A 17970-nucleotide genomic window follows, 5' to 3' on the forward strand; every position below is an offset into this window, starting at 1 on the left:
CCTCTGGGGTAAGGAGCCTGTGAGATGTAGAGACATTCAAATGCACGTGGCAACTAGTGGGAGCAGGAAGAAATAATGCTACAAATGCAAAATCTTAAAAAGAAACTATCAAAGTTTTCAGCGGTTTGTTTCCAAACCTCTGTTTGGCTGTGATTTCTTTGCTTGTTAAAGTGTGATTAAACTTCACAATTGCCTCAATTAAATCTCTGATTTTCTTTTCTTCTAGAGTATACCTTCTGTAAAGCTCTGTGGAAGATAGATGTGTGTGCTGCAATGGTGACATAAATATTTCAGAGGACTGGAACAAGTTGTTGAGAATCTGTGTTTGTTTTTAATGCTGCTGTCGAGAACAATCTAAGGCAAGTAAACAACATGAGTTTTATCATGAAACTTCACAGACATTTTCAAAGAACAGTTATTTTGCTGGCCACTTTTTGTATGGTGAGCATAGTTATTTCTGCGTACTACTTGTATAATGGCTACAAACAGGAAAATGAACTTTCTGAAATCTCTTCGGAAGTGGAATGTGGTGATCTTCAACTGTTGCCATACAAGCTGATGGAGATGAAGACCATGAAGCCTATTGATCCCCTGAGGACAGATCTTGTAGTGCTGGTGTTTGTGGAAAGTCAGTACTCAACATTAGGCCAAGATATAATAACCATTTTAGAATCTAGCAGATTTCAGTTTCACATTGAGATTGCACCTGGGAAAGGTGACCTCCCAGTGCTTATAGACAAAAATAAAGGCAAATATGCTCTCATAGTGTATGAAAATATTCTGAAGTATGTGAATATGGACTCTTGGAACAGAGGCCTTCTAGATAAGTACTGTATAGAATATGGTGTAGGTGTTATTGGATTCCACAAAGGCAATGAGAACAGCTTGCAGAGCTTTCAGTTGAAGGGCTTTCCTTTCCATGTCCACAGCAATCTGGGTGTTAAGGACTGTTGCATTAACCCTCATTCCCCACTGCTCCATGTGACTAAATCTTCTAAGCTTGAGAAAGGTCCCTTGCTTGGAAATGACTGGGCGGTTTTCCAGATTAATCATACAGCTTATCAACCAGTGATATTTGCAAAAGTAAAGACACCAGAAAACCTTTCACCACCTGCTGCTAAAAGTGCTCTCCATGCCACAGTAATTCATGACCTGGGGCTCCACGATGGGATTCAACGAGTCCTTTTCGGCAATAACTTGAATTTTTGGCTGCACAAGCTGATTTTCATAGATGCCATCTCTTTCCTGTCTGGAAAGAAGCTCAGACTGTCCTTGGATAGGTACATTCTGGTTGACATAGACGACATCTTCGTTGGGAAGGAGGGAACAAGAATGAACACCAACGATGTACAGGTAAAGTATGTGCACAAACTAATGGTCGTTACAGCAAAGTGCCATTTTTTTGATCTTAAAGTGAACAGTTATTAATAATAGTTGGAACTCTCGGAGGATGCGGATCAGTAAGGAGCAACGCAGACTGTTTGGGTCTTGAGAGAGAAGCCAAACTGTCTGGCTTTGAGTAGTCACTGGTTCCAGCTGTAGCAGTTCCTTCAGCCTCCAGGCTGGCGGAGAGACTGTGCAATGTCACTTGTACCTGTACTAGAAAACAATGTAAGATAAGAGGACTCACCGGTTACTATCACTTGTTTTCTCTCAAGTGACGCGCAAGTCCCTACTGAGCTGAGTTCTATGAATGGGTTTGTGGACACCTCTGAATTCCGTTCCCCTTACTATATGTGGAAGATAGTCTCCCAAAAGGAAATTAAAGACAACTAGTTCCTAAATAACTGATAAAGAAAAGGTAGTGTTTCCACACACACCGCACCCCACCCAACACGCACAATTCTAAGCGTAATTGCAGTGTTTGACTCTCTGGTCTGATGATAGCTTCTATCTAAGCACATGCTTCCGTGGCATTTGAGAACAGCACAGGATTTCAGGGCTGGACCCAAGAGCTATTCACATGTAATGTGCATGTTGCTCGGCTTACAAGCAGGAGGTAAATGTGGTGAGCAAAAGTAAATGTCAACATAAATGTTGAAGAATAGACTGGATTATTAGTTGTTTGAAATAGGTGTCCGATGTCAGGAGTTGATTGCAACACTTCACCTTTCTTACCTCGGTTTTATGGCTCTTGCTTGCAAGCAAGGTTTGTGTTAATACTGGTCTTCAAGGCTTGTTCTGTCACTAAATAACTTGGCAATTTCCATTTTAACATTTTAAGTTGTACGTTGCCGAAGGTCATTTTTAACTTTCTCTTGTGCTGTTCAAGTGAGGTGATAGTTACGGGTCAGTAGGAGTAGCATCTTAACATTATTTCTTGCTGTATACCTCGCTTGCTTTTTGTGAAGAGTCATTACAAAGTGGGTAGCCAGAGATCATCTTGCAAAACTGCTGCTTGATCTAGATGCTAAAAATCTGTAAGATGCTGATTGTTGCCCTGTTTGTGCTAAAAATAAGCGAATGTTTTGTCAGAACTTTCATAATGGAAAGAGGAACTGGGAAAAGGAAAGGCAACGACTGCACTGCGTGCAATTGATGGTTGTTTTTGTTCCATTTTTCACTAGGTTTTGGGGTTTTTTTCAGTGTTAATGTATTTGTCAAGCTGCAGTAACCCTGCATATATTGCATCCTTAAACAAAAGGTTTGAACTTGTAGTTCACTTCAATTTGCTTTAAAATTGTAACATACACTCTTTTCCAAAACTTTCTCTGCACGTGCAATTATAAACAAGTTATACCTCCTAGATAACTAGATGTTTTCCTTATGCAAACAAATTGCGTGGGAGAGAGCTGGAATATAGGTGAAACTCAATAAATGGAGTTTCTGTGTAGAACATGATGGCAGCATTTGAGTTAGGTGGGTGAGCATGCTTTGAGAATCTCCTAAGTGCAAACTCAAATTGCGGGAAAGAAATAAGGTCTGACCCACATCACTGGTGAAGCTCCTGTTGTTGTGCAAAAGCAGCACTTTCTGGTAACAAAATGTCTAAAATAAAGCCTGAATAAATCTCGCTGTATTTTGCAGTAGCAGTTGGAAACAGTATGTTTTATGTTCTTTCTCTTTCTGAGTGGCACCTCAGGATTGTCATTTTAGGATAAGTTAGGATGATTAATTGCCAGAATCACTTACCAGAAACAGGAGGCTATTGAGACAAATTTGATTAAAGCAGATACAGAAGGATAAGCTGTATTGTTTTGGGAGAATAGTTTGCAATATGTCAGAATGTAATCTTCCCAAAATAAAACTGTCAAATTAAATAGAAATAATATCAAAGTGGAAATAACTTTTAAGTAGGATAATTTCATTTATACGGAACTGTGTTCTGAAACACTGAAATCTGAAGAAGTGTTCCCTTCTGGTTCTTCATCTACTTAAAGTTAAAATGTTCTATTAAACGTGTTGTTAGTGCTGTCAGATGCAATGCATCTTCATTACTATTAATATAAAAGGAGTTATCCTCTGTGGCACAATGACATGGGGAAGGAATGAAGTGAAATCAATTTGTGGCCGGTTGAAAATCTGTTATTGTTAAGTATATTCGTGGATAAATGACATCCTATTAAACAGGAGTGTTTTACTGAGTTCTGCTGCATTGACTGTGACAGAGAATGCACAACTGCAAGTGTGAAAATAGGCTGCTAAATGTAGACTTTGTATCATTTCAGTACTCAAGATTAACTCACTTCTACTAAGCTTATGTTTTAAATACTAGCAATATAGAATTGGTTATAAGGCTTTTTTGTGTTTTAATTTTGTTTGACATGTCTCCTGTTTAATATTTTCTGGATATACTCACGTCTGATAGGACTGTGAGCTTGCTGAGAGTAAGGGGAATGTTTCTACGTGTGCTCTGTTAATGCAAAGTAATCTAAAACACTTCAGAAAGCTCCCAACATCCAGAGAACCTCTAGGGTCGGCTCTGCCCATTCCTCTGGATAGGACAGAGTTCAGAAACTGGAGGGTTAATGCAGAACTGATAGCAAAAATAATCTCATTAAGGATTCATTGTCTAGGGTCTTCTGAGAAAAAGGCTTCTCTCTGCTGAGTGTATGGAGAACCTAGATTTGCTTTAGAAGGACAGATTCTGAGTCCTCGCTCAGTTAGCTGAGCAAGTTGAAAGCTATGTCTGTACTGTTCTTTCTTTGTAAGGCTTAAAATAGAGGGCTGTTGTAGCAAAAGATATCCTATAGGATTGCAGAAGTACAGAGTAGTCGTTACATTGCAATTCATAGAATTGCAGAGTGGCTGAGGCTGGAAGGCACCTCTGGAGGTCATCTGATCCAGCCTCCTGTGTCCAGACGCCTTTTGACTATCTCCAAGATCCTGATTGCATGCAAGATCAGGGATTCAAGGGAGTTTCTTCTTGAGATACATAAAGAGGACTTCAAAGTGGCCAGAATAGTTAATACTTAGACATTAGGCTAAACTGCCCTCTACTTTAAAGTTTGTGAATTGGAGTTGAGTGCTTAGGACAATTGCTCTCATAAGGTTAAGTGGTAATTTTTTATCAGTGTTATTGATTGATCTCGGAAGAGGTCACATCAAAAGCAAACCCTCTAAATGAGTGTCATCTGTACCTCTAAAGAAGAGGCGAAGTGGCGGTACTTGAGCTTGAGTATCTATAGTGTCAGGGACACAAGTGTGAAGAGCCCTTCTGAAAATCTTTTGACATAGTTTATCAACCTAAATCCTGTAAACCTAATACATGGTTTGTTTTATTAAGCAACAGATAAACTTCATCTAGTTTCACCACAACTTCTTCAATTACAGAAAAAAAGATGCGAACAACTCGAAACTGTACTTAAGATTTTCAGGCTACCCGATTGTTACAGATTTGCCTGTCACTGTATAAAATCTGGACTGATAGAACATAGTTCTTCAACATAACATACTGAGTAGCTGTCACTGTGCATCAACAATGACCATCCGTCTTCATGTTTATTTACTTTATTTTCCTCTGGAATAATAGAAATAATGGAAGAGAAAATTTTGATAGTCTAATTGCTTCCCACTTTGAAAATAAGCTTGGTAATGTCATCTCAACGTTCATTTTACAGTAACTTTTTTTCTCTCCTAATGTCTGTCAGGCAGGAGAGACCATTATGCTGTGACAATGTTAGATTTTATTTTCCTTCTGTCTTTTAGAAGACTAAGAGCCTGCACAGTGCAAATAATTCATTTAAATGGACATACAGAGAAAATCTATCTCGATATCCATAGAGTAAGTTTATCTTAATAGACCATGATTGTCCTGGCTGACAGTCTCCTAATTTAATATCTTTTTTTTTTGTTACTGTTACACTTTGTGAAATTTTTATGACTATAAAGCATTGAGATGTCTCCAAGGGAAAAGCAGCTGATAATAGGGGGAAAACGAAAAGTGATTTTTTTTTTTTTTTTTTCCTATTGACAGTTTGTGCAGTGCTGATGGTCTAAGCAGTAAGTTGGTCTACCTTTTCCTTCATTTCCCCAATACACGCACTTTCTGTATTACCTTGAGAGTTGATCACATTTTCAAAATGCAAAATTAGAACACCGTGAAATTATTTTTTTCCAAATAATTAGCTGTGTGATCTCCACTTGACTGTCTTGTCCTTCGTGTGCTTTTCAAGAGACATTTTGAATTGAAGGCGGGATGGGGATCTCTTAGCTTTCTTCATGTAAGCCTAATCTTTTTCTACACTTGTAATTATTATTTTATAGTTGCCAAGGAAAAAGCTTCATATTAACCATATCCATTATTGGGAGGGGGATGAGATGTCTTTTCTTTCTTGTTCTATTTTGTGAGCCATTAGACAACGGGTCTGTTAGTATATGTGCATTGAAACGGGCAGTACAAGCTTGCGTCTGCAATCTTTTGGCATTAGAGTCATTGAAGAATTGGAAAACAAGAGTTGTCCTCTTTGTGTATCATCTGTGCCAAACAGCATTCTGATAACGGAGAGGGTTTAGCCAGAAAGAATAAATTTGTAGCATTTTAGTCTCCATCACTTGCACAGTGTGTCATCTGGCCCAGATTTTGAGATTTATAATGTAGACATCTGTATTGGAGGTAGTCCTCTGACTTTCCATAGTACACAACAGAAAAATAGCTAATCTTTAGGTAGGCACTGGTTAAGTGAATTGCACCTTAAAAGTCTGGATTTGTTTCTGTTGTTCATAAAATGATCCTGGACTGACTGAGATCAAATATAAACATTTGCATTTGGTCAGATCAGTCTTCTTCTGTGTTCCAAAGCCAGTGCTGTCACTTTTTTGTTGTTTCGTTAGTGCATCGGTGGCCTAATCTTTTGTTTAATAGTTTAATATAACATAATTTTGTCTAATAACAGATTTCTCCCCTAACAGCTAATTGTTTATTCACTATTACAAATTCATCCACATTCATCAGCATAGCTTACATTACTACAGTTGTTTAAAACCCATTAAGTTTCTTTTCACCCTGTGTAGATTATGTGGAAAGAAATAAGAACTTCCAGTGGTAAAGCAAACCACTTGGGTATAAATTTAAAAAATACAGTGATACATCTTTTCATTTACTCTTGCATAAGAATGGTCTAAATGTTTGCCTTAGAAGAAAGGCTTAGATATATTTGGTGTTAAGGCAGAATGGCTAAAAGATGCAGAAAGCTTGAACTGTCAAGACACAGGATGGTTCCTGTTACAGGAGGAAGTCTAATTCTGTAAGTTAATTGCTGCTTTATCTATAGGTTCATGTAGAAGGTTATCAGTAAAGAAACGATAGATGTGTCATCAAATGTTTCAGTTGCAGAACCGCTAGAGATACTCGCGTCTCTTTGGTTGCACTGAACTGTAAATCTTTCCTTTGGGGAGATTGAAAAAAATCTTGTTAATCACCTTTTTAAATGACATAAGGAATTAAGTATTAAGAACTTTTCTTCTGCTAAATCATTTTACATTCCCAATCCATTAGCCATAGTGCCTTTATGCTGTTGTTCAATGTGCTTACTGTGTGCGTACATATATTCTTTCTTAATTTGACCTGAAGCTCCTACGGTATTTTATATTGACTTGGCTGAAATAATAAGTAAAAGGTCATTCTGTCCTTAAAAAGAGTCAAAGAAAGGGAATATTATCAACTGTGGTGTGTCTGTAGCTGTCTGATGCCCTTCGAAGACTGATATAACTTCTTGAGTGTGTTGTTTCAGGTGCAGTAGTGTGGAATATTATGTACTGTGAGGCACTAGAGAATTAGAATTAGATCTTAGAACTAAAATATACCTTTAAAACAAGTTACAAACATTGTTTTATATATTTCACGGGCTGCTACCAGCATATAGAATGCTTTAGCAGTCTGTCATCCTAATATTTAACTTCCCAAAGCAATTTGGTTTATGTACCAACTTCTGTGAATTTTAATCTAGTAAGATTGGCATAACTGCTGCTCAGTAGAGCCCAGCTTTTGTTTTTAAAAGAAGCTGGATAAAACTCCTTGGCCAGAGAAGGGTGGCCGCAGAGGGGTGATGGGGACACAGCAGAGTTGGCTCTGTCTCGGCTATGACACTTCTGGGACTGCCAAGGCAACACTGGGAATTCCGCCCATGCTTCCTCCTCCTGTTCTGCACCTACCTAGAGCTAGATACAACCAAAGCCCATGGAATAAGCTTGGCGCCAAGATTAGTTTCACAGCTTATCCAGGAAGACAAAAACCTTGAGGGGTAACTCGCTGTCTAATAATAGCCAAGTTCCTCGTCGTATCTCAGTGGACTGCCAGGCAAACGGAGAGGAGGCTGCCTTTTTTGTGTGTTCAAATGCCCTGGTCTGTGCTTCATACCCGCATACAGTACCTATATGTGTAAAAAAACATGTAGGTATTATACGTGGGAAGGACCAAGGTTCAGACATGTTTGCCCAAACGCTGCCTGCCTCGCTGGAGCTGTGGGGTGAGCATGGCCTTCCGGAGGAAATCTGTAAAGAGAGCATATATGTCAAATAGCAGCGCTGGTGTACTCCTCTGCAACTACACAAGAAGCCATACTTGTGCCAAAATGGTAACTACATTTACCGTTCTTACTAGTTGGCTCAACTATCCACATCGTTCATCTATACAATATTTCTTGGGCACAGCAGCTGTAAAAAGATGCTGTGTATCTAAGCCATCTTGTTCTACATTGAAAACGTGAAAGAAAGTGACACTGATTGACCAGTGGATGTTCTTTCTAGCATAGAGTCGATTCCTGTGAACAGTTTTAAGTGTGAGGATGCGTATCGTGCCAGTGCTGTGTCTGTTATGAGGAAACCAGATTTCACTCTTTGTTCCTGTTAGTTCAGTGTTTTTCTGCATTTGCTGGAATTCATGGCTTGTCTTGTTTGGTTTGTCAAACAAACTGTTTGGTTTGTCAAACAAACTTCTGGCTGACACGCCAGAAGGCTGTGCCGCCATACAGAGAGACCTGGGCAGGCTGGAGAGTTGGGCAGAGAGAAACCTTATGAAATTCAACAAGGGCAAGTGTAGGGTACTGCATCTGGGGAGGAAGAACCCCATACATCAGTACAGGTTGGGGGCTGACCTCCTGGAGGGCAGCTCTGTGGAAAGGGACCTGGGAGTCCTGGTGGACGACAGGATGATGGTGAGCCAGCAATGTGCCCTGGTGGCCAAGAAGGCAAATGGCATCCTGGGGTGCATCAAGAAGAGTGTGGCCAGCAGGTCGAGGGAGGTTATCCTTCCCCTCTGCTCTGCCCTGGTGAGGCCACATCTGGAGTATTGTGTCCAGTTCTGGGCTCCCTGGTTCAAGAAAGACAGGGATCTGCTGGAGAGGGTCCAGCAAAGGGCTACAAAGATGATTAGAGGATTAGAACATCTCTCTTATGAGGAAAGGCTGAGGGACTTGGGTCTTTTTAGTCTAGAGAAAAGAAGACTGAGGAGGGATCTTATTGATGCTTATAAATGCTTAAAGGGAGGGTGCCGGGGGATGGGAACAGTCTTTTTTCAATGGTGCCCGGTGATAGGACAAGAGGTAACGGGCACAAACTTGAACATAGGAAGTTCCATCTTAACATGAGGAGGATCTTCTTTCCTTTGAGGGTGGCAGAGCAGTGGCACAGGCTGCCCCGAGAGGTTGTGGAATCTCCCACTCCGGAGACATTCCAAACCCGCCTGGACGCCATCCTGTGCAACTGCTGTAGGTGCCCCTGCTCAGGCAGGGGGGTTGGACTAGATGATCTCCAGAAGTCCCTTCCAACTCTGACCATTCTGTGATTTTCATGGATGAGATGGAAATGCATGTGATTCTGTAGACTTTGAGTACTGTCAACATAACCTAAGCTCAGCTCTGTTTGGGTTAATCCATCTGGCCGTGAAAGCAAAATCTGCCATTCCAAAATTTATGAAGTAAGTGAAATGTGTGTCAAGACCTACTGAAACTTTAGTGCGCACTGTAAGATGTTCAAATCTACTGGATAATTTGTCTCCACTGAAGAAGTTTTTTCAAAGTTTCAAGATCAGTATTTTAAAAGCCGCCTGTTGTTGTTCAGAGCAAAAGCAAGAAGGAAGTTGACAGAAGGCGCTTGCTGGGCGGAGGTGTTGCAGAGTTAATGCACCCGACCTGGTAATTATGCTTACAAAACACAGTAAAAGAAAAGCAGTCGCTTGCCAATGTGTATCTAATCCCACATCGCATAAAAATGCCCTGTATGTTTCCAGTTCTAGTTCCTTTTTCTGTGTAAACTTCAACACTTGTACAAGGTAGAAGCGTTACTTTCTATCTAAAAATTATGTTTGACAGACCATAAAAAAATTATGACCAATTTAAAAAAATATTTACTGTTTAGGAGATTCCTTCTAATACTTTACAGCCCTGGAGATGGGTTAGTATTGCTCCATAAAATGTAGTTTCATATCTGGAATAAATCATAAATGAAATACCATTTTATATTGCAAAAATTATACTGCAGTACATTTGAAAATACAAATAGTGGAGAGGACAAATAAAAAGCTGGTGACTGCGCAGTAGGGCTCCACAGAATTGTTCAACCCAAGTCAGTAAATTCATGTGACAGAGGCTGTGCCCTGCAGTACAGAGGTAAAGGGTTAGGGCTGGGAACACCAGTTGCATTTTTGTGGAGCTAATAAAGCCACGCAGCTCTACATCAAGCTCCCATTCACTTGCCCTTTCAGTGTTAGCACTCCTGGGAATAACCCAAGTGTCTCTGCTCCCATTCTAAAGTGAACTTGGACTGAAGATAACTCAGAGTTGCCTTTGATAGAACTCTAATGGAACTGGAAAAGAGGCTGAAAAATAATTTTGCATTTATATAAAAGGTGGGGCTTTTTATGGTGCAAAACGTTTCTCTTATCCCTTGTCCTTTCTCACTGCCTTCGTTAAAGGTAATAGAAACGTTGAAAATTATAATCCTGAAAATACCCTAAACCCAAGATGAATACTAAAATACATCTGAGTTTGTAAAGTAAGTTGGTTTGAAATTTAAGCTGACTGTAAGAAGTATCATTTTACATCAGGAAAGTACTTCATCTTACTGAGTGAGGAGGCTTCTAGAATATTGTGCTCAGTTCTGCACCACTTAATCAGAAATATGTAGAGTGCTTAGAGACACCCGAATAACCAGGAAATGTCTGAGTAAAAAATGAAAAAATAAAGGCTTAAGAATTCTGTAAGTAATGATGACCAAAGCAGAAAGCAATAGGCTGCAGATGTCTGCAGGGTATAAGCAGTGAGGATGGATAAAAATATTTAATGTAAGGTTATTTTAATGTAAATTATTAATGTAAGGTTATTAAAGAGGTATTTAAGTGTAGGCTGAATAGCCAATAAAAGTGGCAGAACAGAGGCTAATATCTAAAAGGAAGTAAAAGGATTATGCAAGTCTTTAAAAATTAGATTTGGCAAAAGGGTATGAAATATGCTATTGGAAGGAATTTAATATTGGCAGGGAATTTGTACTAAGATGTATTCTCAATCTCTTACAGTATAATCAAATGCAGAGCTCAGTTTGGATTCCTGTGTGTCGGTCTGAGTCTGCGAGTGTAGGATTTGGCCAGCTGGGATATTTATCTATGTAGATGTAGTTTCTGTAATCTTGTTTTTAGAAAAGCAAACACTCATGCAAAAACGGGAAAGGTGTGTTTTAACACTTCTAACAAATCATCCCCCCCGTGTTTGTCTTACTAATGTCCCGTATTTCACTAAAGTCTTGGGGTTTTCTCTCCTGAATTATATATATCCCTTAGACAGGTGCTATGTAGGAGTCGATGAAACTGTCCGAATTTTTATTAACCTGAAGTTCTTGTCATATCTTTTCTGTGTTGACTACATACAATCATAAGAAATACAGCTTAAGAAAAAAATCGTATCTGTTACTTTATGGAAGCTTGTCTTGCTTGCTTGTTCTTTTTCTCTCATGTCTTTGATACTGGTGCTGATGTAGCAAGGGAATTGCATTCAGCAACTTTAGAACTACTCATAAAGAGAAGAAGAGAAAAAAAATAAATTGTGACCCTGAGCTGGTGAGCAAGCTGAAGGCTGAATTCCCAACTGTTTCTGACATGGACCTTGCAGGCAGAAAGTGAAAATGAAAATCTTTTTGGTCAAAGATTATTTTTTTCTGTCAATAAAGGTGGAGCATAGAGAAAAAAAGCTTTTGGTATGCCTCAGCTCACCCCAAACATAGGGACAAAAGCAATCAGATACGTATTAAGAGAAGCACAGGAATCTTTTGGCATCTATTGGGAAAAAGAACCACAACCAACTAAGAAACATTTGTGAATGGATTGTGTCACTGGTGTGTTGCCCAGCCCGTGGAGCAGTCAGTCAGTCGGTTTATTTAACGGGCCAGTGATGTGGTAACTCTGCTGTGCTTTACTAAACAGGGAGAGCGACCAGCTCTATTGTGGTTTTAACATAAATTAGAGGGTTTGAGTCTTCATTTATTTGCACCTTATTTGTTCTCTAAGTATGTAAAACTAAGCCTTAACACAAATATTGTGCTTGTCTAGAAGCTTTAGTCTTACTAGGGGAGAAAAAAAGTATAAACAAAGTGAACAAACCCCAAAGTGTTTCTCTTTGATTGGTAGCAACATTTTAGACGTAGCTTGTAGTGTCCAGTATTTCTGTCAAGCTACCTAAATAGCAGTTTGTTATACCTTGGTCTGTGGGCGTGAGTTTTCCTGTGATCACATAACAGATATTTATTGTAATTGTAGCCACTGTTACTCAGTGATCTCTTTCTAAATACTGGAAAAAATATTGTAAAAATTTAAATGCTTTGAATTTTGTGTGCCCTGGAAAAACAGATAAATGCCACCCACTATTGAGCTGTGGTCATCTACATAGATGTAGACATAACTCGGAAATCTTGTTTATTTAAAATTCTGCTGAGCAGGAAGCACGGGCTTAGAGGGACGGTGAGTCTAGTTTATCCAGGCTTGGGCATTGAGGTCCAGAGAATACTGGCATCGAAGAAAAAAGAAAGACTGAAGGTTTTTTCGGAAGGCCATATTCACAGACTGTTGCAGTTTGAAGTATACAACAGTGACACTGCATTTTTACTTTCTTTTCCGAAAGAAATCAGGTATTTTTAATGTCCCCATTTGCCTCTGTCAGTCCAGCAGTCATACTGAAAGAGGGTAGATTTAGATTGGACATAAGGAAGGGATTTTTTTATGATGGGGGTGGTGAGACACTGGAACAGGTTGCCGGAGAAGCTGTGGATTCCCCATCATTGGAAGTGTCAAAGCCAGGTTGGACGAGGCTTTGAGCAACCTATCTCGTGAAAGGTGTTCCTGCTTGTGACAGGGGGTTGGACTAGATGATCTTGAAGATCTCTTCCAACCCCAACCGTTCTGTGATTCTATGATCAATCTAATGACGTTTGAACCTACTGGCCAGTTTCAGTCCAATGAGACAGATATGGGCAGTTCTCAAAGTTAAATTCCTGCTGGCGTCCTGGAGTTCAGCGTGGGGTAAGACGTACACAAAGCAGAGGTTTCAGAGTGAGCTCTGCATTTATCCATCGCTTTGACCTGCCCCCACATGCTCTTTCTTAGAGCTAGCGATAGCATGTACTGTCCCTTCTTCGTCTAGACAGGGGGTGTGGGGCAGAGTGGCAATGGAGGGAGGGGAGGTGCTTCGGAGACCTGATGGGGAGGGTAGGTCCCAGGCAGCAGTGTGAAAGGGAGAGCAGGCACTGTTTGCTCCCACAATTTGGGAAACATCTATAGGAAACTAGGTTCCTATTCGATTTCTTGGTATGTATGCAGGCCGTGGGTGTAAAATTAAACCTGAAATCTAAACTGCATCTCTGAAAGCCTTGGCATTTTGGATAGAGTAATGTAGCCACTGAAAAACTGCTCAGAGTGGAGCAGATGTAGTGACCCTGCTGCAGCTTCCTGTGCGTTCAGGTAAGGCCACTGTCGCCTCTGTGGCTGAGAGATTAGGCCTAGAAATTCCTACAGTGTTGAACCTTCTAGATATCTTCAGCATTTGATGGCTGTGGAGAGCCACATGTTGCCAACAGCAGAGTAAATGGGCCCTAAGAGGTGTGTGGTGGGTAAGGGAGCACAGGCTTTGCCGCAGGAGAAGCTCGTGACCAGCCCGTGCAGCGGAGGTCTGCCTTGCTTGGAGCGTAGCCCTTGTCCTCCAGCCAAACTCTGCCTGCTGTGCCTGTTGGCTGTAGTGAAAGCTAAAGCTGGAGCTGGCCTCTGAGGAAGCATTAAATAAGAAGCAAACGTGCTGTTGATGATGAATGTTGGCCTAGGAGCTTGGATAATAATCTCTGTTCTCTCTGAGCTGGATGACTCTAAAATAGATGCACCATTAGACTGAATAGCCATGCCATTTTTTTAACTTCTGTGACAAAATATTCTGCATCCTACCAAACAAGATCTGAGTTTGTGAGGCCTAATGTTTACTGGTAGCTAGGCAAGTGTCTACGTGCATCAGTGAACAACTCCCACAATTTACCCGCTGCCGATGGGATGCAGTGGAGACAAGCCAGACTAAGCGGGCACAGCACTGTGGCCCAAAAGTGAACTGGAACAGGATCTGAACTACTCTGTCACCCTGAGAGGTGGCCTGTCAGGCTCGGAGCTGAGGCAGCCGGTGCGTGACTTTGCAGTACAGCTACCCGAGCGCGTGCCGTGTGGCTAACAAATCTCAGTTTCCCACTGTACTGGCTCATCAACAATCACCAGATCGCATGAACTTAACTGAATAAATATGAAGAGATTTTTAAATGCATTTTAGAGTCCCTTTGGTTTCACGTTGAGTTCTGTTATACTCTGAGAACTTACCTCTTCATACCTGGAGTTTCATAAGCAGATAAAGTGTTCGGCAAAAATGCAAAAACCAACAAGTTTTCTATTGTATCCTGTGTGACCAAAATCCAGGGAAAAATATCATCTGCATCAGTAGGGTGATTATTAGTTCTTTTTCAATTGGCCTGGGGTGGTTTTGACCTTTAATTAAAAGAAATGCAGAATTTTATTTCTGTTAACCGCAGAATAATGAGATCATTTAGCTGCTTAGTAATAGTAACCTCTTTCACCAAAGTACAGTTTAATTAAGAGCTAATAATACAGAATTTCATATAGAATCCTGAAAACAGCATGCTAATTACTTTACTTTATTAAATAGTATGGGCATCAAGTATTTAAAACCTTCAACTTATCTTGCCATAATTAGCTTATTCTCATTAGCTGCTATCTCAGCCTCCAAAAAGAGGGAAGCTGGTGAAGGAAGTTAGAAGTATTTCTTATATCGCTTGATTGTACAAATTATTTACCTAGATGAAAGAGCCTAATTACTTGAAAATAAATTGGACCGTCATCAAGATCATTATTGTACATGATGTAAAAAAACCTCCAAAGGAAGACACAGGAACATTAAAAGTGTGTTGTGATGAAAAAACTTTTGATTGAAATCATTTGAGACATTTTTCAAAGTGGCTACCTATATTTTTAGTATCTTTCAGTGGACCTCAAACTCAGATACCTAGTGACAGCATGTGTGCACATAAAACAAAGTTGTGGCACCTGGATTTTTTGAAAATCAGGTCCAGTGTGTCTTATACACTACAAAACCAAGATGCACATAGCTGGACTTTAGCCTAGTATCTCTTATTGACACTTTGAAGATAAGCCGGGTTACCCAATTAATGGTGGTTATTGAATTTATTGGGAAGACTCACACTGACTTCTTCAACTGCCCAATATGGGCCTTTATATTACAGGAAGTCAGGTAAGATACTCAGGCGAATGGATCTGGCAAACAGTCCAAATTAACGCGAGCAGTCAATGGGAGCTTTGCCAGTCCTGCACATTAAAGAGTCGGGCTCCAAGGCATCCCTGTTTAAAAATTTAAAACCATGATTGCTGCAGGTAGAATCTAGCTGTCAGTAAACTACAATATTTTTTAAGTAACTGAAACCAGGTGCTTTGTTTTGTCTCCAAGGAATTTTTGCACGCATTTTCTGTTTTAAATTCTACCATGTTACATGGCCCTTTGTAAATAGGCATCCCACTGGCACGTGGTACTTTTGAACTGTTACATCTTTTGAAGGACTTAGTAGACTTATCAAAATCCATGTTTTTAATTGAAAGAATAATTTGTTTATTGAAGCTACTGTATCTTATAAACAGGCGTCGTCCCTGTCTCCCCCCCCCCCCCCCCCCTTTTTCATTTTGTTGTACAAAGTAGCAGGAATGGTTGTCTTCAGCTCACATGGAATCTGATGTTATATAAACTTGAACATAGGTATTGTCAGCAGTTTGGCTTTTCCATCCCTGTTTCATCAGTCTTTCTGGTTTTGCTGGATCGTGTCCTCTTGGACTCCTTGCTTCCACCAAGCTGTAAAGCAGTGTCCTTTCCCCATTTGCAGAGTTTAGGGTCTATTTATAATTTATGGTCTTTGCCAGCCTAATACTTTGCTGAAAAAGCTGAATATCTTCTTCATTTTCTTCTCTTGCCCTCTCTGTAGTGTCAGCTCTGTTAAGAGTGTGCACAAAGAAAATTTAAGCATTCTTCTCCTTTTGTCTGAAGGATATTCAAAATATTTTTTCAGATACACACCGTATACCCAAATCAATTATTCTTTCTCCTGCAGAGATTAAATGTTTATGGTAATGGGTGTCAAAATGCTAATCTTGGAAATCCAGAAAGAATAGACATTGAATTTTAATGATGTTCCAAAATACATAATTTATCATGAGGGAAATATTCTTCCTCAGAAGCAAAATAGTCTGTCTAATAAAATAATGATTCCCAGCCATTTGGGATGGACCTTCTGATTGAGGCTGTCTTCTGTTTCTTCTTGTCATGCTGCCTCTCGCTCCCTCCAAACACCCCAAATTCTTGCCCGCTGCCTTCCCATCCCCGATTGCTGCCACAGTTTCGTGAACACCTGCCATCACGATCTCGGCGCCTCTTGCGTTCGGGCCCCTACCACGCTGCGCTGCTGCTGCTGCAGCATTTCTTGTGGCTCCCTGCTGCTCCCTGTCCCTCATCTCTCCCTTCCCTGGGCAGTGGGTCCCCTCTCCTCCCTTTTCTGCCATCAACCTCAGCAGTGCCAGGACAAAGCTGGGACAGATAATGGGGCACAGGTGGTTCGCCTGGCCTCTCTTCTGTGCCACGTATTACCTCGAATGGTGGGCGCTTTGCCAGTGCCTCTTAAGTTTAGGGACTGGTATATAAAACATGATAAAGCAAATCTCAAAATATATCTGGGAAATTTCGAATACTGATTGTTGAACTCTGAAGAGAACCATGGTGCTCTAAAAATCATTCTTGTATGCATCGTAAATGCAAACTCCAGTCATGTATATGTTACGCTCCTCAATTCTCTCTTCCATTTCCTCCCCAAACCCTTTTCTTTTGCTTTCCATTTTTCCCCCCCTTATAAGCAAGTGAATTTGCAGTGTGGATAGAAACTTTAGAAAAGGTCAGGTTCTGCAGAAAGGAAAGTTTGAGGGCGGCAGGTGGTGCACGTATACCTGCGCAGGCAGCTTCAGTTGCAGGACTTTTCTCAGAGCACGGATGTGCTCAGGAAAGGCAAAATGATGTCACAAAAAAGTGCAAAGTAAAAAGGACATCACATCAGTTACAGCTCATTAAACCCCTATATTAAGAACTCCGCTCAGAAGTTAAAATGGCTTTAGTTCTGCTTCTTCCCTCTCTTGCAGGGATTAAACTAAAGAAGAAATATGGTACAGAAAATTAAAGCTACTTCTGCATAAGAGCAGAATAAAGGCCCCGTAAAGGGGCTTCGTGTGCTTAACTCGTGTGCTTTCACATTACACTATTAATTTTTTCTAACTTTTCAGAAGGTCCTTGCCTTTATTAAAGAGCCAGCATGGCATTACAAGTTTTCCTCAAAAGCAAAGTAATTCCTAATTTAACGGCTCCTTTGATAGTATTGTTAGACGGAAAAGTAAAGCAAGCGTTGAGAGATGAGATCTGCTTCCCAAAAAAAGGGGGAGGAGATAGGCTTTTTGGAAAATTATGAAGCTGACCTTTGTTGCTTTTGTTACTGACATGAAAGTGTGCACTGATTTGCAGTTTAAGATATTAATGCTGCAGCATTGTGAGGCTATGTCTGTCTGCTTGCCAAGTTAGTTAAAATCCATGTGATTACAAGTAAAAATAACAGCTTTTTGAACTGTTTTGCTTTTCAAGTGGCTAACTTCTTTAGCAGCTTTTGAGTAGGAAAATAGTCAAATATGTTGGTACAACTACAGAAAGAAGTCATAGTTCCTCTTGGTGAAGCAGAGTTCAGCAAAGCATTCTTGATGTATTTGTTTGATCAGCCAAGATGTTTGGGTCTGAATATTTTTGTTGATGCTGAAGAAATTACTACTGTCTGTTTACCAAAAACAAGTTGACACTTGTGACTTCTCCGTGACAGACTATAAAGTGAAATCATGTAAAGAGGTATTTGAGGACAGGAAGCAGGATGCTTTCCTGCCTAGGGTTATGGAAGCAAGTTTGGCGATAG

The 17970-nt window shown here is 40.3% G+C and overlaps 1 protein-coding gene across 1 annotated transcript in view; it reads left to right on the forward strand.

Annotated features, from left to right (window-relative positions):
* Window positions 1-372: 372 nt before the first annotated feature.
* LOC309671390 (bifunctional heparan sulfate N-deacetylase/N-sulfotransferase 3) overlaps window positions 373-17970 on the forward strand; it is a gene marked incomplete at both ends in the record, with an annotated part of 59487 nt that continues 41889 nt past the window's right edge. Inside the window, one exon of the mRNA XM_082482616.1 lies at window positions 373-1353. Coding sequence (XP_082338742.1) covers window positions 373-1353 — 981 coding nt within the window. The remainder of the gene's footprint in view (window positions 1354-17970) is intronic.

The sequence above is a fragment of the Vanellus vanellus genome (genome assembly GCF_965231255.1).
Source record: "Vanellus vanellus genome assembly, chromosome: 4".
In the NCBI taxonomy this organism is placed as follows: domain Eukaryota; kingdom Metazoa; phylum Chordata; class Aves; order Charadriiformes; family Charadriidae; genus Vanellus; species Vanellus vanellus.